The following is a 24,305-nucleotide window of genomic DNA, read 5'->3' on the forward strand; positions in this document are numbered from 1 at the left end:
TATACTCCTCCAAGTAGTAAGTTGAAGGTTTTACCATTTCAAACCAAATTGCCTCGGAGCTTGAATGAGACATTGAAACACTTATTTTGGCAGAATATTTCTAAGTCAAATTGAAACGCCGAGTGCATATTTATAATTACTAAAGATTGAGACATTTCCATATAAAAAGATTAATGTGACGAGATCTAATACTCCCTGCGTCCGTCATTATGAATCCTAGTCACTTTTACATATTCATTTTATAAAAATGATAATAAATAGTTAAAGTAGATAAATGATAAAGTAATAAGAATAATAATATTGAGAAGAGTCTTCTTAACATTATTGAATATATAAACACTATGAGAACATTTTTCTCAATGTCATAAAATGTAAAGTTATTTGTGGCAAAAACTAATAAATTTACTCATAACATTTATTTTAATTTCACAACAACACAACCCCATATAAAAATAAACAAGAAAAGAGCATTAAATTTTAGCCCCAAAACAACAAATTCCTATTTTTGAGAGGCGAAAATGAGAATATCTGATACTTTAAGCTTCCACGAAAAAAACAAAATTGATTTTTCAAGGTTTACCGCTCAAATATCTTCGACCTTTTTGAAATTTTTGTTGGAAATTGAATCCTTCAACCGAAAATTTCCGCTTGCAGCTATGGCGAGCGAAGCCGCCCACGAAAATCCCGACGAATGGGAGCTCATAAACGACGACGGCTTCGTCTACAAGCGCAAGAAGCGCCCCCGCCTCGAACACGCCGCCGCCGCCCCTCCGCCGCCGGATCCGGCGGCGGAGCGGAAGCACCGACTCGAGCGGCGGAAAAGGGCCTTGCTGAAGTTGAAAGAGAGGTACCTGGAAGAGATTAGCCGGTGGGAACTTTTGTCGAACACGTTGACTGCAATGGAGCAGAATGCTGCGAAACAGTCGATGGAGCTCCCCACGACTTCCTCTGATGGGGCTTCTAGCTCCGGCGAGATTTCGGCGGCGGATTCACCTCGACGGAGAGTCGTCGGTGACCTTCTCGCTCAGGTAAGTCCACAATTGGTTTCTGGAAGGTTCTGATTTTGAAATTAGGTTAAATTTTGTGCGTTTGGAATTGCAGGTTGAAGCGCAGGAGGCTATAATTAGGGATTTAACGAATTTGTGTGATGTGGCGGAAGGGCTGTGCAGTGCACAGGAGGGGAAATTCAAGCAGAAGCTAATTGACCTACCGATTTGGGATCCGTCGCCGGACGAGCTCATGAAAGCATTGGGTGATGGATGAATTGAGCAATTCGCATCTGTTAGCGATAGGTAAGTGGAATAATTTGATTAATTTCTGATTGAAATCACGAAAAAGTAGAAATTAGGGGAAAATGTACAATGGCTGGAGATGTTCAACTTGTAATATTGTGTAAATTGAGTGGTAGGGCAGTGAGATTTGTTTTGAATCAGTTGAGTTGTAGAGTTGCTTCTTAGCTGTATAAACTAGGTTTTATGGTGCCGGGCTCGTTGATGTATTTGATGTTTGAGCAAGAAGGATGTGAAAATGATGGATGTGATTCCGGGTTCTTGGCATTTCTTGATGTCTCTGGATCCGAATACTGTGGCGTGGTGGTGGTGGTGGATTTACTGAGTTCTTGCTTCATAGCTGTATAAACTAGGATCCGTGGTGGCAGGCTTGTTGATGTAGTTGATCTTTGAGCAAGAAGGATGTGAAAATGATGGATGAGTTCTGGTTCTTGGCGTTTCTTGATGTCTTTGGATCTGGATATGGTGGCGTCGTGGTGGTGGTGGTAGTCCCGCAGAGGATTAGAGTGTTCACACGAAGCTCGTTTGCCACTTTGTTGATGTAGTTGGTCTTTGAGCAAGAAGGATGTGAAAATGATGGATGACATTTCTGGTTCTTGCCATTTCTTGACATCTCTCGAGCCAGATAGGGTAGCGTGGTGGTGGTGGTCCGGTGGAGGATTAGGGTGTTAATACGAAACTCGTGTGCCACCTTGTGATGTGGTTGATGGTCTCTGAGCAAGAAGAATATGATGGCATTTCTTGGACCGGATAAGGTGGCACGGTGGAGGATTAGGGTGTTCATATGAAGCTAGTACTATGTTGTTTCTAGATAATGGTGGCTAGATGTAGAATTTGTAAGATGAAACTAGCAAGCAATTATCCCCCCAATCTTGATGTGATTTCTTTTTGAGAAATTTGTTGATCAAGTTGGGGTGTTGTGTGATGTGATCAGCTTATTTGTGTTGTGTGTTTCTAATTGTGAAGATATGGTCTTTATGACCAGCAACATGTCCAATTAATTTGGGTATCATTATGGATATCTATTCAATCTACTATTAAAACATTCAATTTGCGGACTCTCTCTTTCTAATTCTAGCATAAAGTTCTAATGTTTTTGGGCTGCACATTCACATTTCATTTTATCCAAAATGCCCAAAACTCTTCTGGCATTGCTAATACTCCCTCCGTCTCACTTTAGGAGTTTCGGTTTACCATTTCTGGGTGTTCCACTTTAGGAGTCCCGGTTGAAATATTTCATAAATGGTATTAGGCCCCACATTCCACTAGCATTTTTCCACTCACATTTTATTATAAAACTAATATAAAAAAGTAGGACCTACATTCCACTATTTTTTTCATCAACTTTCCTTTACATTTCTTAAAACCCGTGCCGAACTCAACCGGGACTCCTAAAGTGGGACGAAGGGAGTATATTTTTGAGCCCTTTGGCAAAACAAAACGAACAACATTAGTGCGTCAAACGAAGTTAGTGCTCATATAAGGATGTCGAGCTCATGTAAGGTGTGTAGCATATTACTCCATCTGTCCCGCTTAAGATGATATACCTTTCTTTTTTTGGAAACTCTCTCCAATTAATAGACCCAACCACTTTTTTTCACTCATATTAAAATATTCATCTTTCTTTCTCTCTATATTTTAATACTTGCACCTACATTTTCTCTTTACACTTTAACCAATAACTCCTAAAATCCCGTATCGGCTAAGAAATGTGTCATCTTAGCCGGGACGGATGGAGTATTTAACACGTGATAATATATCGCTAAACATCAATTAATTGCAAATATATTTTCCACTACACACAATAAATTTCATTTTTGATAAACCTAATGCAAAAAAAAAATAATGAATCCGTTTAGGACAAAAGTGGAAAATTGAAAGAACAACGTAGGATGCGATCATCCGCATGTTTATCCTCGTACCTTTCTATTATCAGTATGGAATATTTATGAATATTCCATCATACATAATTCTCGTTTTTGAGTAAACATAGGAAGTTGAAAGATTTTCCTCTGCACATTTGTTTGACTATCTCCTTCCCTCTCTGAAAAGACTGCAACAATCCTCATGAGAGAGAAAGAGACTAATTTGAGGGGAAAAAATGCACAAAATTGAATCTTGGGAGAAATTAAAAATCAGCCCTTTTTAATAGTTTCTTCGATTATGTGATCTCGATTTTATATTTGATGTGTAATTGGAGAGGAAGAGGGGTTAGAGAGAGAAAGGAAAGCTGTGTGAACATTGAGAGAGAGAAAGCTTCCAAAAAAAGTGATGATTGTGATGAGGTATGATGCTTTCACTCCCTTTCAATTGCAGATTTGATTTTTGTTTCAATGATTAGAAATGCCGAAATTTAATGTTATATTGGTTTGATGAATTGCTTATTTTGGGGATTTTGTGGAGAAACATTAGTATTTAGTTTATTTTAGAGAATATGGTTGATGTATTCAGAAAAGGGTAATTGGTCGGTGATTGGTTGATTTGTGGATTTTCTAGCAAATTAAAAACTCGATCGTAAAAGTCACACTTTTGTTGTGGATTTCCCACGTTGGACGATTCCGGCAAAATGATGAAGGCAGATGCACGACGCAACAGAAGGGAGATGAGATGGAGGGGTATAGCCGTATAGGTGGCTAGGGTAACAATGAATCGATACTTAGGTGGCATCTCCTTCACCTAATATATGATGATCATTGTTAATCTTTTTTGTCTTTTTTTATGTGTCCATGTCAACCACTTATGTCACACAATGTCCACATAAGTAAATGGTTTTTATGACCAAGTTTAAAGATATTGAGCAAGAATTTGATCAAAATTCGTGATATCAGCAACCAACTGCCCTTTTATAAGTGCATGTTGTAAGCATAAGTTGGGATTGAATTGTTCTTAATTAGGCACAACTTGTGTTTATCTATGCAGCAAACTTCCCTATCATCTCTAGCCATGTCGAAACTCGGTTGCCTCCTCCACGGCGTAGATTTCCGAGCGATCTTCGTCTTCCTCCTCGTTGCCCCGGCCTGCGTCTTCACCTTATATTGCCACTACCAAAAGCTCACCTACTTCCTCCGCCCCCTATGGGAGTCGCCCCCGAAGCCCTTCGTCCCTCTCACGCACTACTACAACCCGAACGTCTCGATGGCCACCCTATGCCGCCTCCACGGCTGGGGCATCCGCGAGTCCCCTAGACGCGTCTATGACGCGGTCCTGTTTAGCAACGAGATTGACATGCTCACTATCCGGTGGAAGGAGTTGCATCCTTATGTCACAGGATACGTGTTACTTGAGTCGAATTCCACTTTCACTGGCCTTCCAAAGCCCCTTAACTTCGCAATCCACAGGGAACTGTTCAAATCTATAGAAGCGAGGTTAACGTACGGCGAGATAGGTGGGAGGTTCCGCAGAGGCGAGAACCCCTTCGTTGAGGAGGCGTACCAGCGCTTGGCGCTTGACCAGCTTATCCGTGTCGCGGGGATTGAGCACGACGACTTGCTGATCATGTCGGACGTGGACGAGATCCCAAGCGGGCACACGATCGACCTCCTTAGGTGGTGCGACGACGTTCCTAAGGTTATCCACCTCCAGCTCAGGAACTACCTGTACTCGTTCGAGTTCCAGCAGCACCAGCTGAGCTGGAGGGCTTCGGTACATAGGTACCGCAAGGGGAGGACCCGTTACGCGCACTACCGCCAAACGGACCTCCTCCTCCCCGAATCGGGATGGCACTGCAGCTTCTGCTTCCGCCACATAAGCGACTTCGTCTTCAAGATGAAGGCCTACAGCCACAGCGACCGGGTGAGATTCTCCCGGTTCTTGAACCCGAAAAGGATTCAAGACATTATTTGTACGGGGGGAGATTTATACGACATGCTGCCTGAGGAGTACACGTTCCGGGACATCATCGGGACAATGGGGCCAATCCCTCATTCGCTGTCGGCCGTTGACCTCCCGTCCTATCTGTTGGAGAACGCCGAGAAGTACAAGTACCTTCTGCCCGGGAACTGCGTGCGCGAGCGTGGATGAGACGAGGCGCGTGTGAAGTTTCTTCGTTGGCCGGGATAGTGTATACAAGATCCTTCCTAAAGAAGAAGCTTGATGTGAAGAGAGCTTCATTTTTGTTTACTCTTCTATGAATGGCTATTGATTTGTCTATTTTTGTAGGCTGTACTTAATTTGAGTTAGGACTAATGGAAATTTAGCACTGATGTTTTAAATTTACAAGAATACTGTAAGTTCTCAACTTATGTAGTAGTCTAAAACTGATACAAAGACTGTATTTTTAGGTTTGTCTTAAAATTTTTAAAATTATATGAGCTTTTGATACCTTAAACTAAGCCCCAGTAATCCATTAACCATATATATGTATGAAAAATGCAATAGGCAATATTCAAGGAGTGTTGATCTACAAGTACAAGAGCATACCTTTGAAGTATTTCATCTATATGTTAGCGTGGGTAGCATATAATTATTGGTTAAAGTAACTTTAATTATATATGCACATGATAATGTCAGAAAATGGATCTGAGAAAACTAGATTAAGGAGTTTATACAGAAAAGTTCAAAGTCAAAATTGGATTTGTGATTCACCTAGCATTCCAAAATATCAATTTATTTATCATATTATCAATTGTGATTCACCGAACTGCAGAGCCAGACCTATAAATGAGAGGCCCACATATACTATTCATGTGTCATATCAAATTTTCAGATTAGACCTCAAATATCCACAAGAGTCGAGTCACAGATTACCGGATTGGCCTTCATCATGTGGCTTGGGATCATTCCTCTGCACCACCATTCCCTCGGCCATGCCTCGGGACCGACCCAATAAAGTGAACCGTTTGCGTACCCAAACAATGGCATTTCAAAACCCAATGGCATTTTAAAAAATCTAATATGTCCCTCTCACCTATTATGAATTTCAGATACAAAACTATCAGCAGCTCCAATTTTATACTCCTACTACAAAAAGATGTTCAATTCACACTTCACTCAAACAGTGTGCAACTTCTTGATTCACAAATAATGCTAGCACAATTTTCAAAAATATGATTCTCTTTCAGTATTCAACAGCTGCAAAATCCATTGCATTTCTCTCCATTTCTCATGACTTTCATCCTGTGATGCACTCTGTTTCTCAGCTCCATCCAACTGCAGCCCCCACTCTTCTTGATCCCCATCCGGCTCATCACGTCTCTCGTCTTCATCGCACTGAGGCATAGCTATTCGACAGGAGGACATACTCCCCAGACTTCGCCTCCACAACCTCTGAGAGCCTCTCAGACCACGCGTTCGCCTCAGGTTGCCATGGCATGCTCATCACGCACGAGTAGTGCCTCTGTTTCGGCCTGATGTTGTGTATCTTCCCCATCGAGTCAAAGTAAGCAAGCCCCACAGTGAGAGCAAGCAACAACACTGACAGAAATAAGACCTCATATGCAAATACAATATTTATCAAATGAAAAAAGCCTGAAAACAATTTACATGGAATCACAGTGCATGTTTATTACTACTTCTTATGCAGTCCAATGTTTGCGAACAAATTACATAGAAACACAATGCATGAGATCTAATTGCTCTCCATATAGATCCTCACGTTCTTCTACTATCTTTTTCGCTGACACCACAGCTTCTTCACTGCAAGCATCCAATGAAATCGATTTCACCATTGCTATTTCTCCAACTTCAGATGGGATTTTTTCGAGATTGGGTAAATAATCGAGACTAAGCTTCTCGAGAAGTGGAAAGTGGGAGCTGTCAGACACAATCCAATTTACTAGACCTACACATGAATACAACTGTAGAAACTTGAGCTTCTGGAACTGGCCTTCAATTGTTTCCCACTTGCCTGTTTTGAAGACACCAAATCTTAATACGAGCTTCGCAAGAAGAGGTAACGGACCGATTTTAGGCAATATTTCTGTTAAATTCTCCATATCCTTGTCCCACATCGGTTTGGTGATGATCCTAGCTTCTCTATATAAGTGTGGATAACCCTCCCCCTTATGAGGCCTTTTAAGGGGTGAGTGGCCTATTTCTAATATAGTATCAGAGCGGGCCCAAGTCGATGATGGTTTATCTTCTTGATAGAGTTGGAGAAATTAATCCTCAGCAAAAAGTCACCACTTTGACAAAAGGTGCTGCAGCGTAAGTTTTCCAATTTACTGAAGCATTGAAGATAGCTTAGACAGTTTTCTCCCTCCATTTGATCCGAAGTGTATTTTAAATGCAATTTCTTCACATTGGGAATTCTTTTAGCCACCTCCTCATTCAATAACAAATTCGCAACTCCTTTGAGTGTTTGCAGATTCTCCATAATGACAATGTCACTATCGTCACAAGGAGGATTTGGGAGAATCAATTCGTCCACCGCAAATTCAAGATGCCGAAGTTGATGCAGTTTCCAAATTTCATTTGGTACATGTAGATCGTTCCGAAAAGATGGATAAATAATCAATGTCTGTAGATTCCAAAGGAGATCAATTGAACTAGAGAATCTGGACTCATCATGAACTGTGATATTAAGGTACCGTGAGTTCACCAATTCAAACACATTTTCTAGGAAATAACTCTCAGAATAACATGCCATGAATGTCCTCAACAATCTAAGATCGCGAGACCGCAGAACTTTCTCATCCTCACTTGCTGTTTCAGAATACTCACATATTATGGAACGAGTATGTGACAAAGATCCTAACAACCCTGCAGTTTTAAGAACGACTCGACGTTCGCTAATACTGGCCGGAGGATCATCTCCTATGACATGGTAAAATCTTTCCTTTTCGGCTTTTTTAAACACAAATCTCTCAACATATCATGAATTTTACAAAACTTAATGTTTCCCACAAACACCAATTTATCAACTAAAATGAGATTTCTATCAACCAATTCCTTAAAATACTCTTGCGCAGGCATTTCCAAACATTTTCCACGCCATGGTTTTAAAAATCCTTCAGAAACCCATAACTTCTTAAGCGCTGACACACGAATACAGTAATCTTCCATAAAAACACCCATATACAAAAAGCATGGCTTTAAATAGTTCGGTAGATGGATATAGCTCATCCTCAGTATTTTCAAGCAAAATCCATCGTTAGTGTTAATAACAATTGAATTTAAAATTTGCTCTATACGCTCCCAACTTTCTTTTGTGCGCTCAGATTTTGCCAAAAGACCTCCTATTGTAGCAATTGATAAAGGAAGTCCTTTACAATTTTACACAATATTCTTTCCAATATATTCCAACTCAATTGGACAATTTTCTTTCCCGAACACGGTCTTACAAAATAAATCCCAACTACTAGCCTCATCTAAAAATTTCATGCCAACTATACAAGACTCGTTCAATTGAGAACTCAAGTCAGACAGCCTAGTTGTTACGATTATTCGACTCCCATTTTGGTTATCAGGAAAGAAATTTTTTATCTTCTCCCACGCCTTTATGCTCCACATATCATCCATTATTACGAGATATCTCCTACCGAACAGAAACTGGTATAATTTTTGTCCCAACTCATTCTCACTAAGATCACTACTTGAATCTCATCCACTAGCTCGAAAAAGAAGTTCTCTGAGTGTTTCTCTAACATTATATGTTTGAGAAATTGTAGTCCAAGCACGAATATCAAAGCGCTCCTTAACAAGTGCATTCTCAAATAGATTCATGGCAAGAGTGGTCTTACCAATGCCACCCATCCCCGTGATGGGGATGATCTGGCGGTTGAGTTGATCACTGGTGAGCTTATCCAAAACGTCAAGAAAAACTTCGTTAGAGCCCACGATCACGTTCTCTTTCACAGTGGGAGAAGACGCCGACAAGGCAGCAACGGGCTTCTGCTTGGTCTGAGCTTGAAGTGCAATGCTCTTCACCTCTTTGTTGATCAGATCCATTTCTTCTATCACTTTGTGTAGATTGTGATAGAAGTCATGATCTGCAACGATTGTGGATCCACTGTGAATTTGATCCACAATATGGGATTCGATAACATCCTCAGCCGCGTAAACTGCATCAGCAATGCGACGCTCCAATGGATCAGCTTCGTGGCTATCAGCAAAAGGGGAAACATAGCCATCAAGAAAATCCTGCAAGAAGGTAATGTTTTGAGTGAGGGATTGAACTTGTTTTTCGTCGATAGAAATGGGAGGAGAAGGATGTTTCTTGAGGGTATCTATGATATGCATAAGAGAAACCAGAGCTCCATAAGCAGCCATGATTAACAATTCTCTCTACGGATGCACACACAGAATGATAATGATAAATAATGCCAGAAAATGGATCTGAGAAAACTAAGTTAAAGAGTTTATACAGAGGACTTCAAAGTCAATGTTGGCATTTATGATTCACCTAACTGTGTAGGTGAAAAGGCAACACCTTTTCTCACACGTTGTAATCAGCAATTAAAATAAGGCAATATAGTTGTCGGATACACACTCTAATTTATATGGATTTTAATTGGTTTTTTTTTTCTAACTTTCTTAGTTTGCTAATTTTTTAACGCATCAATGCAATGTAGTTAAAATTAGCAATTTATTTTAACATTTTTAATACACTCATTGATGAGTTAAATAAGTTAGCAAGTTAAGAAAATTAGCAATTTAACGCATTCGTCTTTATTATTAGTCCAACTATTGATGTGTTCCTACTTCCTAGTGTAGGTAGAATATAATTATAGGTTAAAGTTACTTTCATTATATCTGCACATGATACGTCATAAAATAATTCACCTAACATTTTATAATATCAATTTGATTATAATATTATCATTTTCGATTCACCTAACATTTTTTTAAAACTCCTTCCATAAAAGGCGTGCTCCCCTCGGGGGTCACGCTGTGCCGGCTAACAAACCCTGGGTAGAATGCGCCAAGTAATACTGAATGCATCCTCTCCTCACACCCTATTCGCGGACCGTGCGGGTTGATCGGATGATGATGAAGCACAATTTATTTCGTAAGACTTTTCCCTCCAATCGATAGATCAATGGAATCTTTTAAGCCTTTGAAATCCCAAATATTTACCATAGGTCACAAAAATAGTCTACTTTTGTCATTTTGACCCGTCTTTTAAAATTAGTCAATTTCTATTTTTGAAAACTTTTTCATCACAGATTACATTACCAACAATACTTTAATTATTTTCTCTTTATATGTCTCATACTAACCAACTTTACATTAAAATCAGTGTCGTCAATAAAGTTTCTATTCTTATGAGACGGTGAAAGTGTACATAGTACAATACATATGCGAAGTTTATATTTCGCACTGAGGTCTTATTCTTGGTGATTTATAAGTTAGAGTGAACTGTCTAATTAGGCCCTAGACTTGTATGCTCTCACCTTTGCGGTGCCTAAACAAAATAAATATCATCAGCCGTACCCATACTTGTAGTTACGCACGTTTGAAGATTTTTTGCACTTTTTGGCACTGTTTGTGTACGTTTGGTGAAGGGCAAATTCGTCTTCACACACTATCTTTCTCCACATCTCGGGCCTTTTTGCCTGATAATTACCTCGTTGGGAAATTCCAACTGCTAGAGCTTTCTTCAATGTTGGGTGAGATTAGGTTATTCTCTGTTAGTTTTATTATTGTGATCCCAGATGTAACGATGAGCAGACCGTTGTGTGGTACCCATTGTCGACGAATGCCGCTTAGGTGAATTCCTTTCATCGGCTCTTTCCAAAGAAAGGCTTCTTTATGCAAGTGTATGTGGTGGAGTGTGTGGCCGTAGCTAGAGCCAAATTGATAGTGGTTCAAAGAACAGTTGAGGAGGATTTTACGCACTGTGTTATTCGGGCAAAAATCGAGCCTGTGACCAGTTCTTGCAGTTTATTTGTGCTCTGATTTATCATAATCTGATATCTATAAATGCATGTCGAAATTAAAATTATAACTTTATCATTTGGTTTAGAAATGGAAGGCACTTGCAACAGTCGATCCATAAATGAGAAAGACGTATACTATTTACGTGTTACATCGGTTGTTATGATCGGAACGATTACTAAACAAATAATAATGTAAGATGACTCAAGAACACGAAATTTACAGTGTTGTTATGATCGGAATGTTTATAAAGCAAATCAAGATGACTCAATAACATGAGGCTTACTAGGTTTGGCATTAAACCTATGTCCATGGGAGAAGGGAAGAACATTGAATTCAATGTACAAACAAGATTACAAGAATCTACACTCCAAGACCTAATTCCAAGCTACTTAATCCCACTCTAGAATACTCGATCGAATATGAATAACTCGATCAGCCTTTCAGGCCACACGACAAACACTCACAACAATCGAACCACAAATTAGGCTAGAATTGTACTATTTATATATACAAAGGGGGAAAAAGTAGAAAATCAAATTCAACAACAGTCTGCCTGCCATGTGGCCCATGGCTATCGGCATGCACCCTCTATGGCCCGCCTCACTCACCACCGCTATTCCCTCAGCCGCGCCTCGGGTCCAGACCAAGAAAGTGCACCATTTTGCGTACCCTAACAACAACATTTCAAAATCCATTGGTATGACTTATCCAAGAATAACAACTCTTATAAAATCTTATATACACCTCTGAAAGGTCGAAGTTTTGCACGCTTGCCTACGGCACGTGTCCCTTCCTATTCTACAAGATTTATAAGTTCTCACTTTCCAAAATATTATTCTCTCCGTCCACAAAAAATAGAGCAATTTGTGTATGGCATGAGTTTTAATGTAGAATTGGTAAAGTAAGAGATAAGGGAAAAAAGTAAGAGAGAAGGAGAAAAAGTAAGTGAGAAGTAGTGTTAGTGGAATGATGTGTATGGTTATTATTTGTTGAAAACTTTCCATAAATGATTGTACTTTATTTTTTTGTGGACGGCCAAAAATGGTAATCGTGCTCTAAGTGGACGGAGGGAGTATTAATTAGCATATGGTAAGTCAGGGTGTCGAACCCACAAGGAACGGTAGCATCCGTTATGTATTTCCACACTTGGAAAGGTTTAGCAATGTTGTCACGTTCTTAATTGGGGGTGTGAACTAAAGTACTAAACTACGAAATATAAATAACTTAAACTAATGTTGGAACTAAAGGTGCAAATAAAATACAATAAGAAGAAAGCAATTAAACTGAAACGCAGACTGGGCAAGTTGATAAACTGGACAATTTGGCAGAAAAATAAAAGCATTAGTGAGAAATTTTTGCACTTGGCATAAATAAGAACATTTCAAAAATAATAACAAAGCAGCAACTTGCATGAACATTCCTAAGATTAGAAAAACAAAAGAGACTAAGTCAAAAAGGCTAAGGAAAAAAACTAATGTAAAGACGAAGATAGTAGTTTCGGGCTTCCGGTAAGATAACGTCGGGATACAATTTTTATGATGTTGTTTGGTTAATTTAGATAAGTTCACAAATTTGTTTATAGGTAAGATGAGAAATTACAGAAATATCCTTACAGAAAAAAACTAATGTAAAGATTACCATAAACATTTTTGGATTATTAACTAAATCAGTAGTTAATTTGTTGATTATTTAAGAATATAGTAGTCTTAATTTTATCAAGTTTAAGCATATTTATCATTGATTAAAGAAAACTTATGTTAATAATCAAACAGTCCATATTTAATGTGAAAATCAATGAAATTATGAAGATGAAATAACCATATGACAAAATCATTGAATCAATAATTTTTGAGAAAAAAAGGAACAGATTGCGAACAGATGTGAAAAGCAACACCACAAGTTTTGAGCAAGAACAATTAATTTTATTATGAGGAATAAAAACAATTAAAAAGCAACAAAACCCAAATCCAAAATTTGAAGAATTTAACACAAACTAATGACGAACTGCATTGAAGAACATAAATTTTTTGCAGACAAGATACATAACACATCAAAATTTATAAAATAAAGTAACACAAATTTTTTTTTTTACAGAAAATATCTGGATTAAAGACATGTTAATCAAAATAAAATATTGAAAAGAAAGAGGTTCAGATCTTGTTTAGCTACCATCATCGCCTCAAACATTAATCCAATCGAAATCTCTGGAAAATCACTCCAATCCAAGAACAATCTTAGAAAGAAAAGAATTTTGAAAAAAAAAATGGCTCAGATTTTATAGGAGATGAGAGCCGAGAGGAAAGATGAAGGAGAGAGAGAGGGATAATAATGGGAGAGAGAAATTTTACCTCCACAACCTGCTCTATCGCAGGGGGAGGTGGGAGATACATCTCTAGCCTAAACAGTGGAAATCTCGCGGTTCGAGATGAGCCACAGATTAATAACACGGGCTGCACTCAAGGGCGGAGGGAGGGTGGGGCCAAGGGGGCCATGGCCCCCCCACTAATTTTTAAAAAAACCTAGGGGTATTTTAGTAATTTCACATTAATTATAATTATAATATATAAAATTAAAGATAGATTTCAACAAAATTATATTCTATAAATCGTTTCCTCTTAATTAGTTTTCTCCTTCTGTTGCAGTTCTACTCTTTCTGCCGCGTAATCTGAAATCTAGTTATCTAAACCTAGGTATATTTTAAAACTCAAATATAATTCAATTGATTTTTCTATATATGTTGTTTTTTTGTTTGGCTGCAATATTTATGTAAATTGAGACCTAAATAATCATATTCAAGCTCTAAATTAGTACACATAAAATTCAAATGAGGAGAAAGAAGATAGCTTATGTAATTCAATGGCTACGGCGGTTCTGTGTTGGAATTCTTTAACCCGTTTCTTAATTTGATGTGTATGTATTAATAGTTTTACACTATTTGATTTGTGACAACAATATTTTAGATTTGAGCATATTGAAACCCGACCGGGTGTTTTCCATTTCTCGGAAAACCCGGTCGGGTGTTTTGAAGTAGCCACTCCAGGAGGAAAACCCGACCGGGTGTCTTCCATTTCTCGGAAAACCCGGTCGGGTGTTTTGCAAAATAGCGGCTTCGGGAAGAAAACCCGGTCGGGTGTTTTATCACCTACAAATCACCCGACCGGGTGTTTGCTAAATGTCCTGATTTTCACTCCGAATATAAAAGGGGTTCTAACTCAATTTAGAACTCTAACCTTCCCCACGACAAATTGAGAGAAAAAATCGAGAGATACAAGTCATTAAAGGCAAGGAGACTTCCATCTTCAAGAGATTGAAGAAGAAAGATCCTCCCCAACATCAAGTCTACATTAGGGAGTTCTATTACCTTTTCTTACTATGTTTTCTTTTGTTGTTCTTGTATTTTCCTTTGTTTTAGCTTCCATTATGAGTAGCTAAGTTCTTATTTAGGGATATTGGTGAAGCTTGTATGGATTCCATGGGATAAACCTTGATTTATGCTTATCTATGTCTTATGTGGTGGTTTTGTTGGTTGTTGTGCTTTTTCATTATCCAATTGATTAGGTACCAATTTGATATGTCTTATTCTAATTATTGTCGTTGAAAGATGCTTAATTAGATAGTTAAATGACCAACAACTCCGTGCGTTGTATGTGCTCGAGAGAGACATAGCTAGAGAGAGGGCTTGGGTCCGTAGGTTGTAGGAGTTGGTTTCGAAGTGTAGGGAGGAGACTCCGACCTTAGAGGCCGATCAACGTGTTAGGTGCACCCGAGAGGGGGTCTAACCAATTAACCCGACCTTCCTAGCCACACATAAGACCATTTAGATGAGCATGATCCCTAGGTGAACACCCGTGATCCATACCAACGGATCAATATCCCTATCTTTCCAACTTGAGTGAAAACTATCCTTTTTCTTGTCTTAATTTCCTTTTGCTTTTACTTTCTTACTTGTTCTTTGATCTTAGTGTAGAAAAACCAAAAAAAAAAACTCCTTCTAATAGTCTAGATAGTGTTCTAAATTGCATCGTAGTACTCAAGCCGGCACTTAGTCTTCGAAGATCGATAATTTTAACTTGCCACGTGCTACATACCCCCATACACTTGTGGGTGACATTTTGATTGCAAGTTTAGCATGAGTCAGTCCTAAGGGTTAACTCCTAAAGAAAGCTAGGAACCAGGAAAGTGAACTTTAAGGCCCTAACTAATGTGCTTAAAGCTTAAATGAAAAGCATGTGGAGTGCTGATATTATCTAATCTAAATGGCTGCCAAAAGTGAAAAGAAAGCAGGTACTTGTTCTCTCCCTAAATCCTATTACCCAAGGTGTAAAATCAATGGATAAAAACATATAATTAATGATCCTTTCACTTAACTTCTAAAAACTGATTTTAACTACTAATCCTACACTAAAGGCACATAAATTAAGTGAGAGAAAATACTACATGGCTGTCACAAAGCTAACCAAACAAGAGAAACACCAAATCAACACTTAAACTACCTCCTTTTTAAAATAAAAAAATAAAGCATTCAATCACTCTTATTTAATTCCACTATCTACTTTACCCTCTCTTTATTTTTTCTACTTTATTCATTTCTCATACTTTTTTAATACAATTTCTTAATTTCCGTGCCCAAAAGTTATGTATCAACGTAGTTAGGACAGATGGAGTACATTTTAAAATCACAACTGGATATATATATGGGGAAAAAAAATTCAAGAATGACAACATTGATGATCTTTCAACACATAAAAAACAATCTAGAAAAAGAAGAAGCTACACTCCATCTAAAATAGCAAGAAGCTACACGTACAAATCAAAGTTATGGTTGGATTGTTGACAATATCTATCATTTGCTACAAAACTACACACTTGATCTCCTACTACAACCACGCTTCTACCCGACACCTTCTTCTTCATCTTCTTCTTCTCCTCTACCAATCCTCGAAGCCGAGCAACGTCCCCCCACTTCTCATCAGCCGCATACACATTCGACAACAAAACATAATAACCAGCATCACAACCATCCAACTCAACCAGTTTCCTCCCCGCAATCTCTGCTATCTCGTTGTCCCGATGAACTCTACACGACCCAAGCAACACACCCCACACGCTCGGATCACGACCATCCGCCATCCCATTGACGAACCCCATGGCTTTCTCCATCCGCCATCCTAAAATTTTTTCTTTTAAATGATCAATCTGGGCTTTGCTAAAATCATGAGAGAGAATCCGTTTAAATTCAAGAACTTATCCTAAAGAGTCGCCTAATATATTTTTTTGTTTTTGGACCGTCAACAAAAATTAAACATTTATTCATAAGTAAGTGAGTTCTATTTTCAACTAATAATATTTCAACTAATTTTTCCTTTCAATATTCTTGCATTTTACCGATTTTAAATTGAAACCCGTGTTATCCACTCACCATGAAGAGCTAAAAGTATGTACTCCTATATAAAAAGAGTAAATGTCAAAAGTGGTCATAAACATATGATTGAAATAAGAAGTTGGTCCAAAATATTTAATTTTTAAAAATTGTGTCTAAAATAAACTAAATTTTAGTCAAATTGATCCTTTTTTTTACGGTTCCATCAAAAAATAACTGTCAACGTCCGATTAGTGATATTTTGACTAAATTAACTTATATTAATGTATAATTAATTACAAAAAAATAAAAATAAAAAAGAAATTCCAAAATCACTAACTAACAAAAGCCAATATTATTACAAATAACATGTACATATACATAGTTTAGTAAAAATACTACTATTTCACACCTCCACAGCTGATACCAATGGGAGTTCAACAAACTTGAATATACGTCTCATTAGGCTCGTGCTCGTCTTCTCTCTCTGCGATCAACTCTCGCTTTTAGTCAAAATCTTATTGTTCGTATGAGGGGACCAAGAGAGGTGCAAAAATGGGACGTTTCGATACAGTCGGTCCAACGAATCGAATACGCTGTCCTGGGACGAAAATTGCAACTCTTGTGACTGAGGGATAAGAAAGGACATATGAAGCCTATGAGTAGTGAGATCAAATGCATGATGTTACAAATTTATAGAAGCAGAGGATGGGCTTACGTTGAAATCTGGCGCAACATCGAGCTCTAAGTTCTCAAGCTCGCCTATTCCATTGCAACCAGTGGTGCATCTGTTGTGCACGGTGTTTATGTCATTAGATGCATCTTTAGACTCGACTATCTCGTTGCAGGATAGGGGGTTCGGTCGACTGAAATCATCAGCTTCGGTGTTTCCAGCCAAATAAGTGGTGAACTCAACATCTTCTAACCGGGAACTATAGGAAGCGTGATATGGTTCATTGAGATGCTCGGATTCCTGGGCAATGAAACAATAAATGCGTGTGGATGAAGGAGTAAAAACATCATGTATTATCAATGCAAGAGTGGGTGGCAAAAGTGGGTGTGTATGTGTGTTCATAATGCGTGTACATAGTGTGTGGACCGTGTGCATGTTTGTGATTCGTGTGTATGTGTGTGCATAGTATGTGTATTCATTGTGTAGTATGTGTAAAAATTTCAAGTATTTTATGATAGAGTAAAGGTTAATTTGGTTCTAAACATATGACCAAAATACGAATTTGGTAAAAAACATTCACTTTTTGAAAAACAGGTCCATAACAAATAAAATCCTTATCGGAGTGGTCCTTTTTTTACGGTTCCGTCGAAAAACTAACGGTCATGGTACTGCACAATTAGCGTTGACCGTAAGTTTTTTTACGTAACCGTAAAAAAGAACTACTTCATCGACATTTTCATTTGTTAAGGACTTTTTTTTCAAAAAGTGAATTTTTGTAACAAATTCGTTTTTTGATTATATGCTTAGGACCAAAATTGACCTTTATTCTTTATGATATCAACACTTGATTTGGAATTAAAGGCTCAAATTTCAAACTCTCAATTTGATGTACCAAACGGAGCCTTACGATTTATATAACTTAACTAAAAATGAACAACGTCACATATAATTATATAAAGAACCAGGGATAGAAGATTTTGCCAACCTCAAGTAGTGACTGAAGGAAATAATCGTCCAAGTGGCAATCTGAATATGGACTTTGGTCCTGACGAGGAGGGTCGGGAGTGGTCGTCTTAGGCATCATTGGGATTACAGGAACCGCCTTTACATCCGATTCTTCCTTCCCCAAAGTAAGACTTCCAACCTTCTCACTCTCCTTCTTGGGCCGATGAAAGATCTTCGAGACCACGTATTCTCCCTCTTTCTCATGCTCATCGCTCCCGAGATGGTACTGATGCATTACCCAATTGCTTTTCTCAACCTTACATCCCCTCTTTAACGTTTCGTAAAGAACCATGATTTTCTTAAAACCTCTATGGATCTCATTTTGCACCACCTGCTTGGTTTTGCCAGTCTGGTACCAACGCACGCGTGCACTCTCTTGATCCCCAACTCTACGGCTCTTTCTTCCGCCACTAGCGTATGCGTTGACAATTCTATAGAAGTAATAAGCACAGCTTCCATCCATCTTGGCTCCTGCAAACATTCATCAATGCATCAGAACCTGCGAATTTTCTAATAGTACATTTCGTAGCACGATCAGCACACTAAACACACTACACCATCAAATCTAAGACTGATTAAAACACACTAAATTATGAAAACCATCTGAATCTTCTGATAATTTCAGTCTATGCACAAAAAAGGAATGAGGATGGTTTTCCAAACACGAAGACGCATTACATTACTGTTTTCTTGTTGCTGATGACGTCGAAAGAAACGAGGAGCAATGCATTACATTCTTCACCTAGTCTTTTAAAGCAACATATAAATATGAGGCTTGAATTAATCACATTATCAAGAGTTATTAGGACTAACTTAACTCACCGGGAAGATTTTGCGGATGAGTGCAACATATTCCCCCTTCGCCTTCCAATGTTGGGATGAACTCATCGATGAACAAGTTGGGCACTGATTTCCCCACGCCTTGTTTTGCAGCCAAATGATCCAGCAGCTCCGCATCAGATGGATCAAATTTTACACCAGCAGGAAAGCCCGGCCATTTGTGTGACATCTGAAAGAACAAGTCATAAAACCCAATCTCTGATTACTCATTAGTACAATCAATCCCACAGCATGCTCGAAAACAGGATCGAACACAAACACCACACGACTACTTAGGTTTCTTACATCCCTGTTGTCTATTAGATTGGAAGAACAAGTCGTGAAATTCAATCCCTCATTACTACAAATCGAAGAAGACGCGATATAAACTCCATAGCGTAGCACACAACACACTCGAAAACAGGATTGAACACACAACTACTCGATGAATGAGTAAAAATGAAGCTCCTTACATCATTGTTGTCTATCAGATGGTGGCACTTGGGACATCAGGTATTCGCCCCACAATCCTTGATCCGACAAGCAGAAGGGATACCTGCATTGATCACCTTCCTCGCGAGAGTTCGACTATCAATCAGCCATGACCTGCATCACTCAACACTGTCAACAAACTCAAACTACAAAACCACCTAAATTAACCATGTGTCTATTCTTATTAGAAAGTAACGAAACTAGTAAACATTTAATTAAAGAATCTGTCAAGATTCATTTTTTCTCCCAATTCTTATGATAAAAAACACAACACATTACTCTTAATAGCAAATATTAATCTCAAATTCAAGAATTTGGCACTGATTTTAATCTTATGCCAAAAAAAGTCTTTATCTGAACTATATATTCCTTCTTTCCTTTTTAACTTGATTTCACATCAATAGCATCATTTTTGCCCAAACATGAAAAAAAAAACCATCATCCTTAAAAGTTTTTCATAACCCAGAAAAGGAAAGAAAAAAAAGGCATAAATAAAAAAAAATCAATTCTTGAACAGAGAGAGAAAGAGAATCTCAAGCCTACTGAAAAAGATTTCGTTCTTCCTAAAAAAAATCAATTCTTGGGCACAATATAAGCTCAAAATTTTAGAGGTGGAAGAACATTCTGTTCCAAGATTGAATTTTTACCTTTCCATTCAAGAATCTAAGAGCATAAGTGTCAAATATTAAATCAAAATTGGATCATCAATGAATTTGATCTTCGAAGATTTAACTCTCAGGTGAAAAAATGCGTTCTTATTTGAAGTTGCGAAGAGAATGTTGAATAATGAATACTTTCCCATTTTTCTACACTCTGTTAAGTAAGCAAGTGTTAATGAGCGGGAACACACACAGAAGGCGTTTTTGCAAGTTCGGAGCTTGGTTCGGATGGGGCCATGGTTGACTGAAGCTGACTCCGAGCCTTGAGCTGCATGTTGGATGCCAAAAATAGACTTGGAGCCCAAGCTAATAATATGTAGTAATAAAATTTGATTTCAGTTGATAAGACGGTTTTAGGGGACGAAGTTGAAAAGTTACTGTCAAGATGTGACTTGGCCATTGGAGATGTAGGGGTGAAATTGTCATTATATTATTTTCGGATTTTATTATTTTCGAATTTGTATGAAAATTGGTTTTTATGATTCTTAGCTCATAACAATCTATTTTACACATTAATATTTTGTTTAATATGTATAGTAATTAATATTTTAAATATCGTAATTAAAGTTATAAATTGCACCGATGCGTGCATGGCACGTGCATTTGTCAAACTTTTTCTCTTTCAGAAAGATTCGTATGTTGATTTTTTTTTCATTTAAATTGGCTTTATCTTCTTCATCAATTCGATACATCCGACTTACATTTAAATCCGGCAATGCAATTTATTGCAATTTGCCGAGATTTAAATTCGGCAATGCGATTTATTGCAACTTGTCGAGATTTTAATTTGGAATGCGAGTTATTGCAACTTGCCGATGTTTAAATTCGGCAATATACGTAACCGCATCTTGTGGAGATTTAAATTCGGCAAAACACGTCACCACATCTTGTAGAGATTTAAATTCGGTCAATAAAATGAACTAGAAGTTTGACATGGATTTTATAATGAACTACTTAATACTTAATGTCGTTTATAATGAACTATTTAATGTCCACCATGAGCGATGCACGACCCAATTTACTTTCCAAGTAGTAATTAATATTTTTCAATTAATATAACAAATTAAAAAAAAACAATATCATAACATATATTTTAAATGTTAAATATGCACATTATATTATGTTAAACCTCAGGTGATGCACAATCTAAGTTACTTTCTGAGTACTAATTACTAGAACTATTTATTATCAGTTAATATGTTAAAATAACAAACAATATCATAACATATTTAAATGTTAAAATTGTACATAATATAATATGTTCTTAGACAACTAATGACATAACAATATCTAGTGTTAACCCCGTGCAATGCGACCTATTTTACTTTCCTAGCACTAATTTCGCATTATCAATAGTTCATCCATTTAATAAGGGCGTTGATGATGAAACCATCACCGTCAGTTATTTAATGGAGAGAAAGCATTAGTTTATTGATATTCATAAATTACACTAATAAGTATCAATAGTCCTCCCATTTAATAAGAGAGGTGATGATGGAACAATCTCGTCAGTAATAAGTGAACAAGAAAAGCCCTTATAGGGTGTCGCAGTTTTTGCCTCCCTAGGCCATCAACGAGCTTGAGCTCGGAAACTCTGGATGAAAGTCTTTATCCAACATCATAGCCAGCCATAACAAATCAACAATTTGTACAACACAAAAGGCAATATTATTACAAATACACAAAAAATAAAGTTGAGATAGATAATCCATCATTCTTACAAAAGGGTTGCAAACAAACAACATTGTTTGACATGAATTTATACATAGTTTTATAACTAATATTTCACACCTCCACAGATAATAGCAATGGGAGTTCAAAAAACCTCAAATCTTCGTCTCAATAGGCTCACGTTCGTCTTCTATCTTTGTGATCAAATCTAGCTTATACTCCCTCTGTCCGCAAATAGGATTCCTATTTTTCCATTTTAGTCCGTTCACGAATAGGAGTCCCGGTTTACAATTACTATAAATGGTAAAGAGGTCTCACATTTCACTAACACATTTCACTCACATATCATTTAAAATTAATATACAAGTGGGACCTATGTTCAACTAACTTTCTTCCACCTACTTTTCTTCTTAATATTTCTTTAAACTCGTGACGAAAAGAAATGAGACTCCTATTCACGGACAGATGGAGTAGTTAATAGCTATTTGCTCGTACGCGGGGGCCACAAGAGGTTCAAAATGGGACCTTTCAAGTCCTACCACGGTAGGCCAAACATATCAAACATGTTGTCTTGGGACGAAAACTGCAACTCCTGTGACTAAGGGATAAGAAAGGACATATTAAGCCTATGAATAATGAGATAAAAGGCATGATGTTACATATTTATAGAAGCGGAGGATGGGCTTACGTTGAAATCTGGTGCAGTGTCGAGCTCTAAGTTCTCAAGCCCGCCTATTCCAATGCAACCGGTGGTGTCTTTGTTGTGCGCAGCGTTTATGTCACTAGATGCATCTTTAGACTCAACTATCTCGTTGCAGGATGGGGAGTTCGGTCGACTAAAATCATCAGCTTTGGTGATTCTATCCAAGCAAGTGGTGAACTCAACATCTTCTAACCGAGAACTATAGGAAGCGTGATGTGGTGAGCTGAGATGCTCGGTTTCCTAGTCAACGAAACAGTAAACGCGTATGGATGAATGATTAAAAACATCTTATATTATCAATGCAAGAGTGAGTAGCAAAAGTGTGTTGTATGTGTACTCATTGTGTTAGTGTGTGTAAAAATTCAAGTATTTTATGATACTAAGCACTAGATTTGGAATTGAATAATCCAATTCCAATTTCACACCATTGGTTAGAAGATTAGCCAACCTGAAGTAGTGACTGAAGGAAACAATCGTCCGAATAGCCATCCGAATACGGAGTTCCGTCCTGACTAGGAAGGTCGGGAGTAGTCATCTTAGGCGTCATTGGGATCACAGGAACCGCCTTTACATCAGACTCTTCCTTCACCAAAGTAAGACTTCCAATCTTATCACTCTCCTTCCCGGGCTGATGAAAGATCTTAGAGACCACGTATTCTCCCTCTTTCTCGTGCTCATCGCTCCCGAGATGGTACTGATGCATCACCCAATTGCATTTCTCGTCCTTACATCCCCTCTTTGACGTCTCGTAAAGAACCATGATTTTCTTAAAACCTATATGGATCCCATTTTGCATCACAGCCTTGGTTTTGCCCGTCTTGTGCCAACGCACGCATGCGCTTTCTTGATCCCCAACTCTACGGCGCTTCCTTCCGCCACTAGCGTATGCATTGGTAATTCTATAGAAGTAATGAGCACTGCTTCCATCCATCTTGGCTCCTGCAAACATTCATCAATTCATTAGAACCTACGAATTTTCTAATCGCACGACAGATTTGAAATCTATAGTAGCACGAATAGCACACGAAACACACTACACCATTAAATCTATGACATTATAACACACTAATGACATGAAAACCATTAGAATCTTATGATAATCTCAAAACTTGTCCACAAAAAGAAATGAGGATGGTTTTCCATATGCTAAGACGCGTTACATTATTGTTTTTCGTTGTTGATGGCGTCGAAAGAAGCGAGAAGCAATGCATTACATTCTTCCCATAGTCTCTAAAGGCTAAAGCAACATATAAAGATGAGACTTGAATTTATCACTTTATCACAAGAGTGATTAGGCCTAACTTAACTCACCTGGAAGATTTTCCGGATGAGTGCAGCAGATTCCCCCTTCGCCTTTCAAAGTTGGGATGAACTCATCGATGAACAAGTGGGGCTCCGATTTCCCCATGCCTCGTTTTGCAGCCAAATGATCCAGCAGCTCCGCGTCGGATGGATCAAATTTCACACCAGCCGGAAAGCCAGGCCATTCGTGCGAACTCTGAAAGAACAGGTCATCAAACTCAATTACTCATTAGTACAGATCGAAGAAGAATCAATCCCACAGCATGCTCGAAAACAGGATCGAACAGAGACACTGCACGACTACTATCGCTTCTGTCTGTTAGATTAAATCTGAAAGAACAAGTCATGGAACTCAAACTCGAAACAGGATGGAACAGGATCTCATTAGTACAAATCCAAGAAGAAGCAATATAAACTCGAAACAGAGTCGAACAGAGACACTACACAAGTACTTGATGAATGAGTAAAATGAAGCTTCTTACATCGCTGTTGTCTATCAGATGGTGGCACTTGG

At 38.1% G+C, this 24,305-nt stretch overlaps 5 protein-coding genes across 8 annotated transcripts; 2 read left to right on the plus strand and 3 right to left on the minus strand.

Annotated features, from left to right (window-relative positions):
• The first annotated feature begins 586 nt into the window (after positions 1–586).
• On the plus strand, positions 587–2,310 carry LOC125214199. Of its 3 annotated transcripts, none has more exons than XM_048115116.1 (3): positions 587–1,028; positions 1,102–1,292; positions 1,471–2,310. In XM_048115116.1, exons 1-2 carry the CDS (start codon positions 657–659, stop codon positions 1,261–1,263), a joined length of 534 nt encoding a protein of 177 aa, XP_047971073.1. In that variant the 5' UTR covers positions 587–656; the 3' UTR covers positions 1,264–1,292; positions 1,471–2,310. The 3 variants fall into 3 exon arrangements, with proteins under 3 accessions (XP_047971073.1, XP_047971074.1, XP_047971072.1); XM_048115117.1 differs by having other exon boundaries at positions 1,658–2,310; XM_048115115.1 differs by having other exon boundaries at positions 1,102–2,310.
• A 978-nt stretch (positions 2,311–3,288) lies between these two features.
• LOC125214197 lies at positions 3,289–5,540 on the plus strand. Its single transcript, XM_048115113.1, has 2 exons — positions 3,289–3,574; positions 4,209–5,540. The coding sequence occupies exons 1-2, from the start codon at positions 3,476–3,478 to the stop codon at positions 5,307–5,309; spliced, it is 1,200 nt and encodes a 399-aa protein (XP_047971070.1). The 5' UTR covers positions 3,289–3,475; the 3' UTR covers positions 5,310–5,540.
• Positions 5,541–8,828: 3,288 nt separating this feature from the next.
• LOC125209962 (probable disease resistance RPP8-like protein 4) lies at positions 8,829–9,497 on the minus strand. Its single transcript, XM_048109539.1, has one exon. It carries the CDS (start codon positions 9,495–9,497, stop codon positions 8,829–8,831), a length of 669 nt encoding a protein of 222 aa, XP_047965496.1.
• Positions 9,498–16,803: 7,306 nt separating this feature from the next.
• Positions 16,804–20,232, minus strand: LOC125214454 (SUPPRESSOR OF GAMMA RESPONSE 1-like). Of its 2 annotated transcripts, none has more exons than XM_048115487.1 (6): positions 20,104–20,232; positions 19,438–19,570; positions 18,968–19,154; positions 18,126–18,616; positions 17,186–17,440; positions 16,804–17,063 (listed from the first exon to the last, which is right to left on the minus strand). In XM_048115487.1, exons 3-6 carry the CDS (start codon positions 19,152–19,154, stop codon positions 16,986–16,988), a joined length of 1,011 nt encoding a protein of 336 aa, XP_047971444.1. In that variant the 5' UTR covers positions 19,438–19,570; positions 20,104–20,232; the 3' UTR covers positions 16,804–16,985. The 2 variants fall into 2 exon arrangements, with proteins under 2 accessions (XP_047971444.1, XP_047971443.1); XM_048115486.1 differs by having other exon boundaries at positions 16,804–17,095.
• Positions 20,233–22,135: 1,903 nt separating this feature from the next.
• LOC125214456 (SUPPRESSOR OF GAMMA RESPONSE 1-like) lies at positions 22,136–24,299 on the minus strand. Its single transcript, XM_048115490.1, has 5 exons — positions 24,274–24,299; positions 23,801–23,987; positions 22,938–23,428; positions 22,475–22,729; positions 22,136–22,384 (listed from the first exon to the last, which is right to left on the minus strand). The coding sequence occupies exons 2-5, from the start codon at positions 23,895–23,897 to the stop codon at positions 22,322–22,324; spliced, it is 906 nt and encodes a 301-aa protein (XP_047971447.1). The 5' UTR covers positions 23,898–23,987; positions 24,274–24,299; the 3' UTR covers positions 22,136–22,321.
• Between the last annotated feature and the right edge of the window lie 6 nt (positions 24,300–24,305).

The sequence above is a fragment of the Salvia hispanica genome, chromosome 3, assembly GCF_023119035.1.
Source record: "Salvia hispanica cultivar TCC Black 2014 chromosome 3, UniMelb_Shisp_WGS_1.0, whole genome shotgun sequence".
In the NCBI taxonomy this organism is placed as follows: Eukaryota; Viridiplantae; Streptophyta; class Magnoliopsida; order Lamiales; family Lamiaceae; genus Salvia; species Salvia hispanica.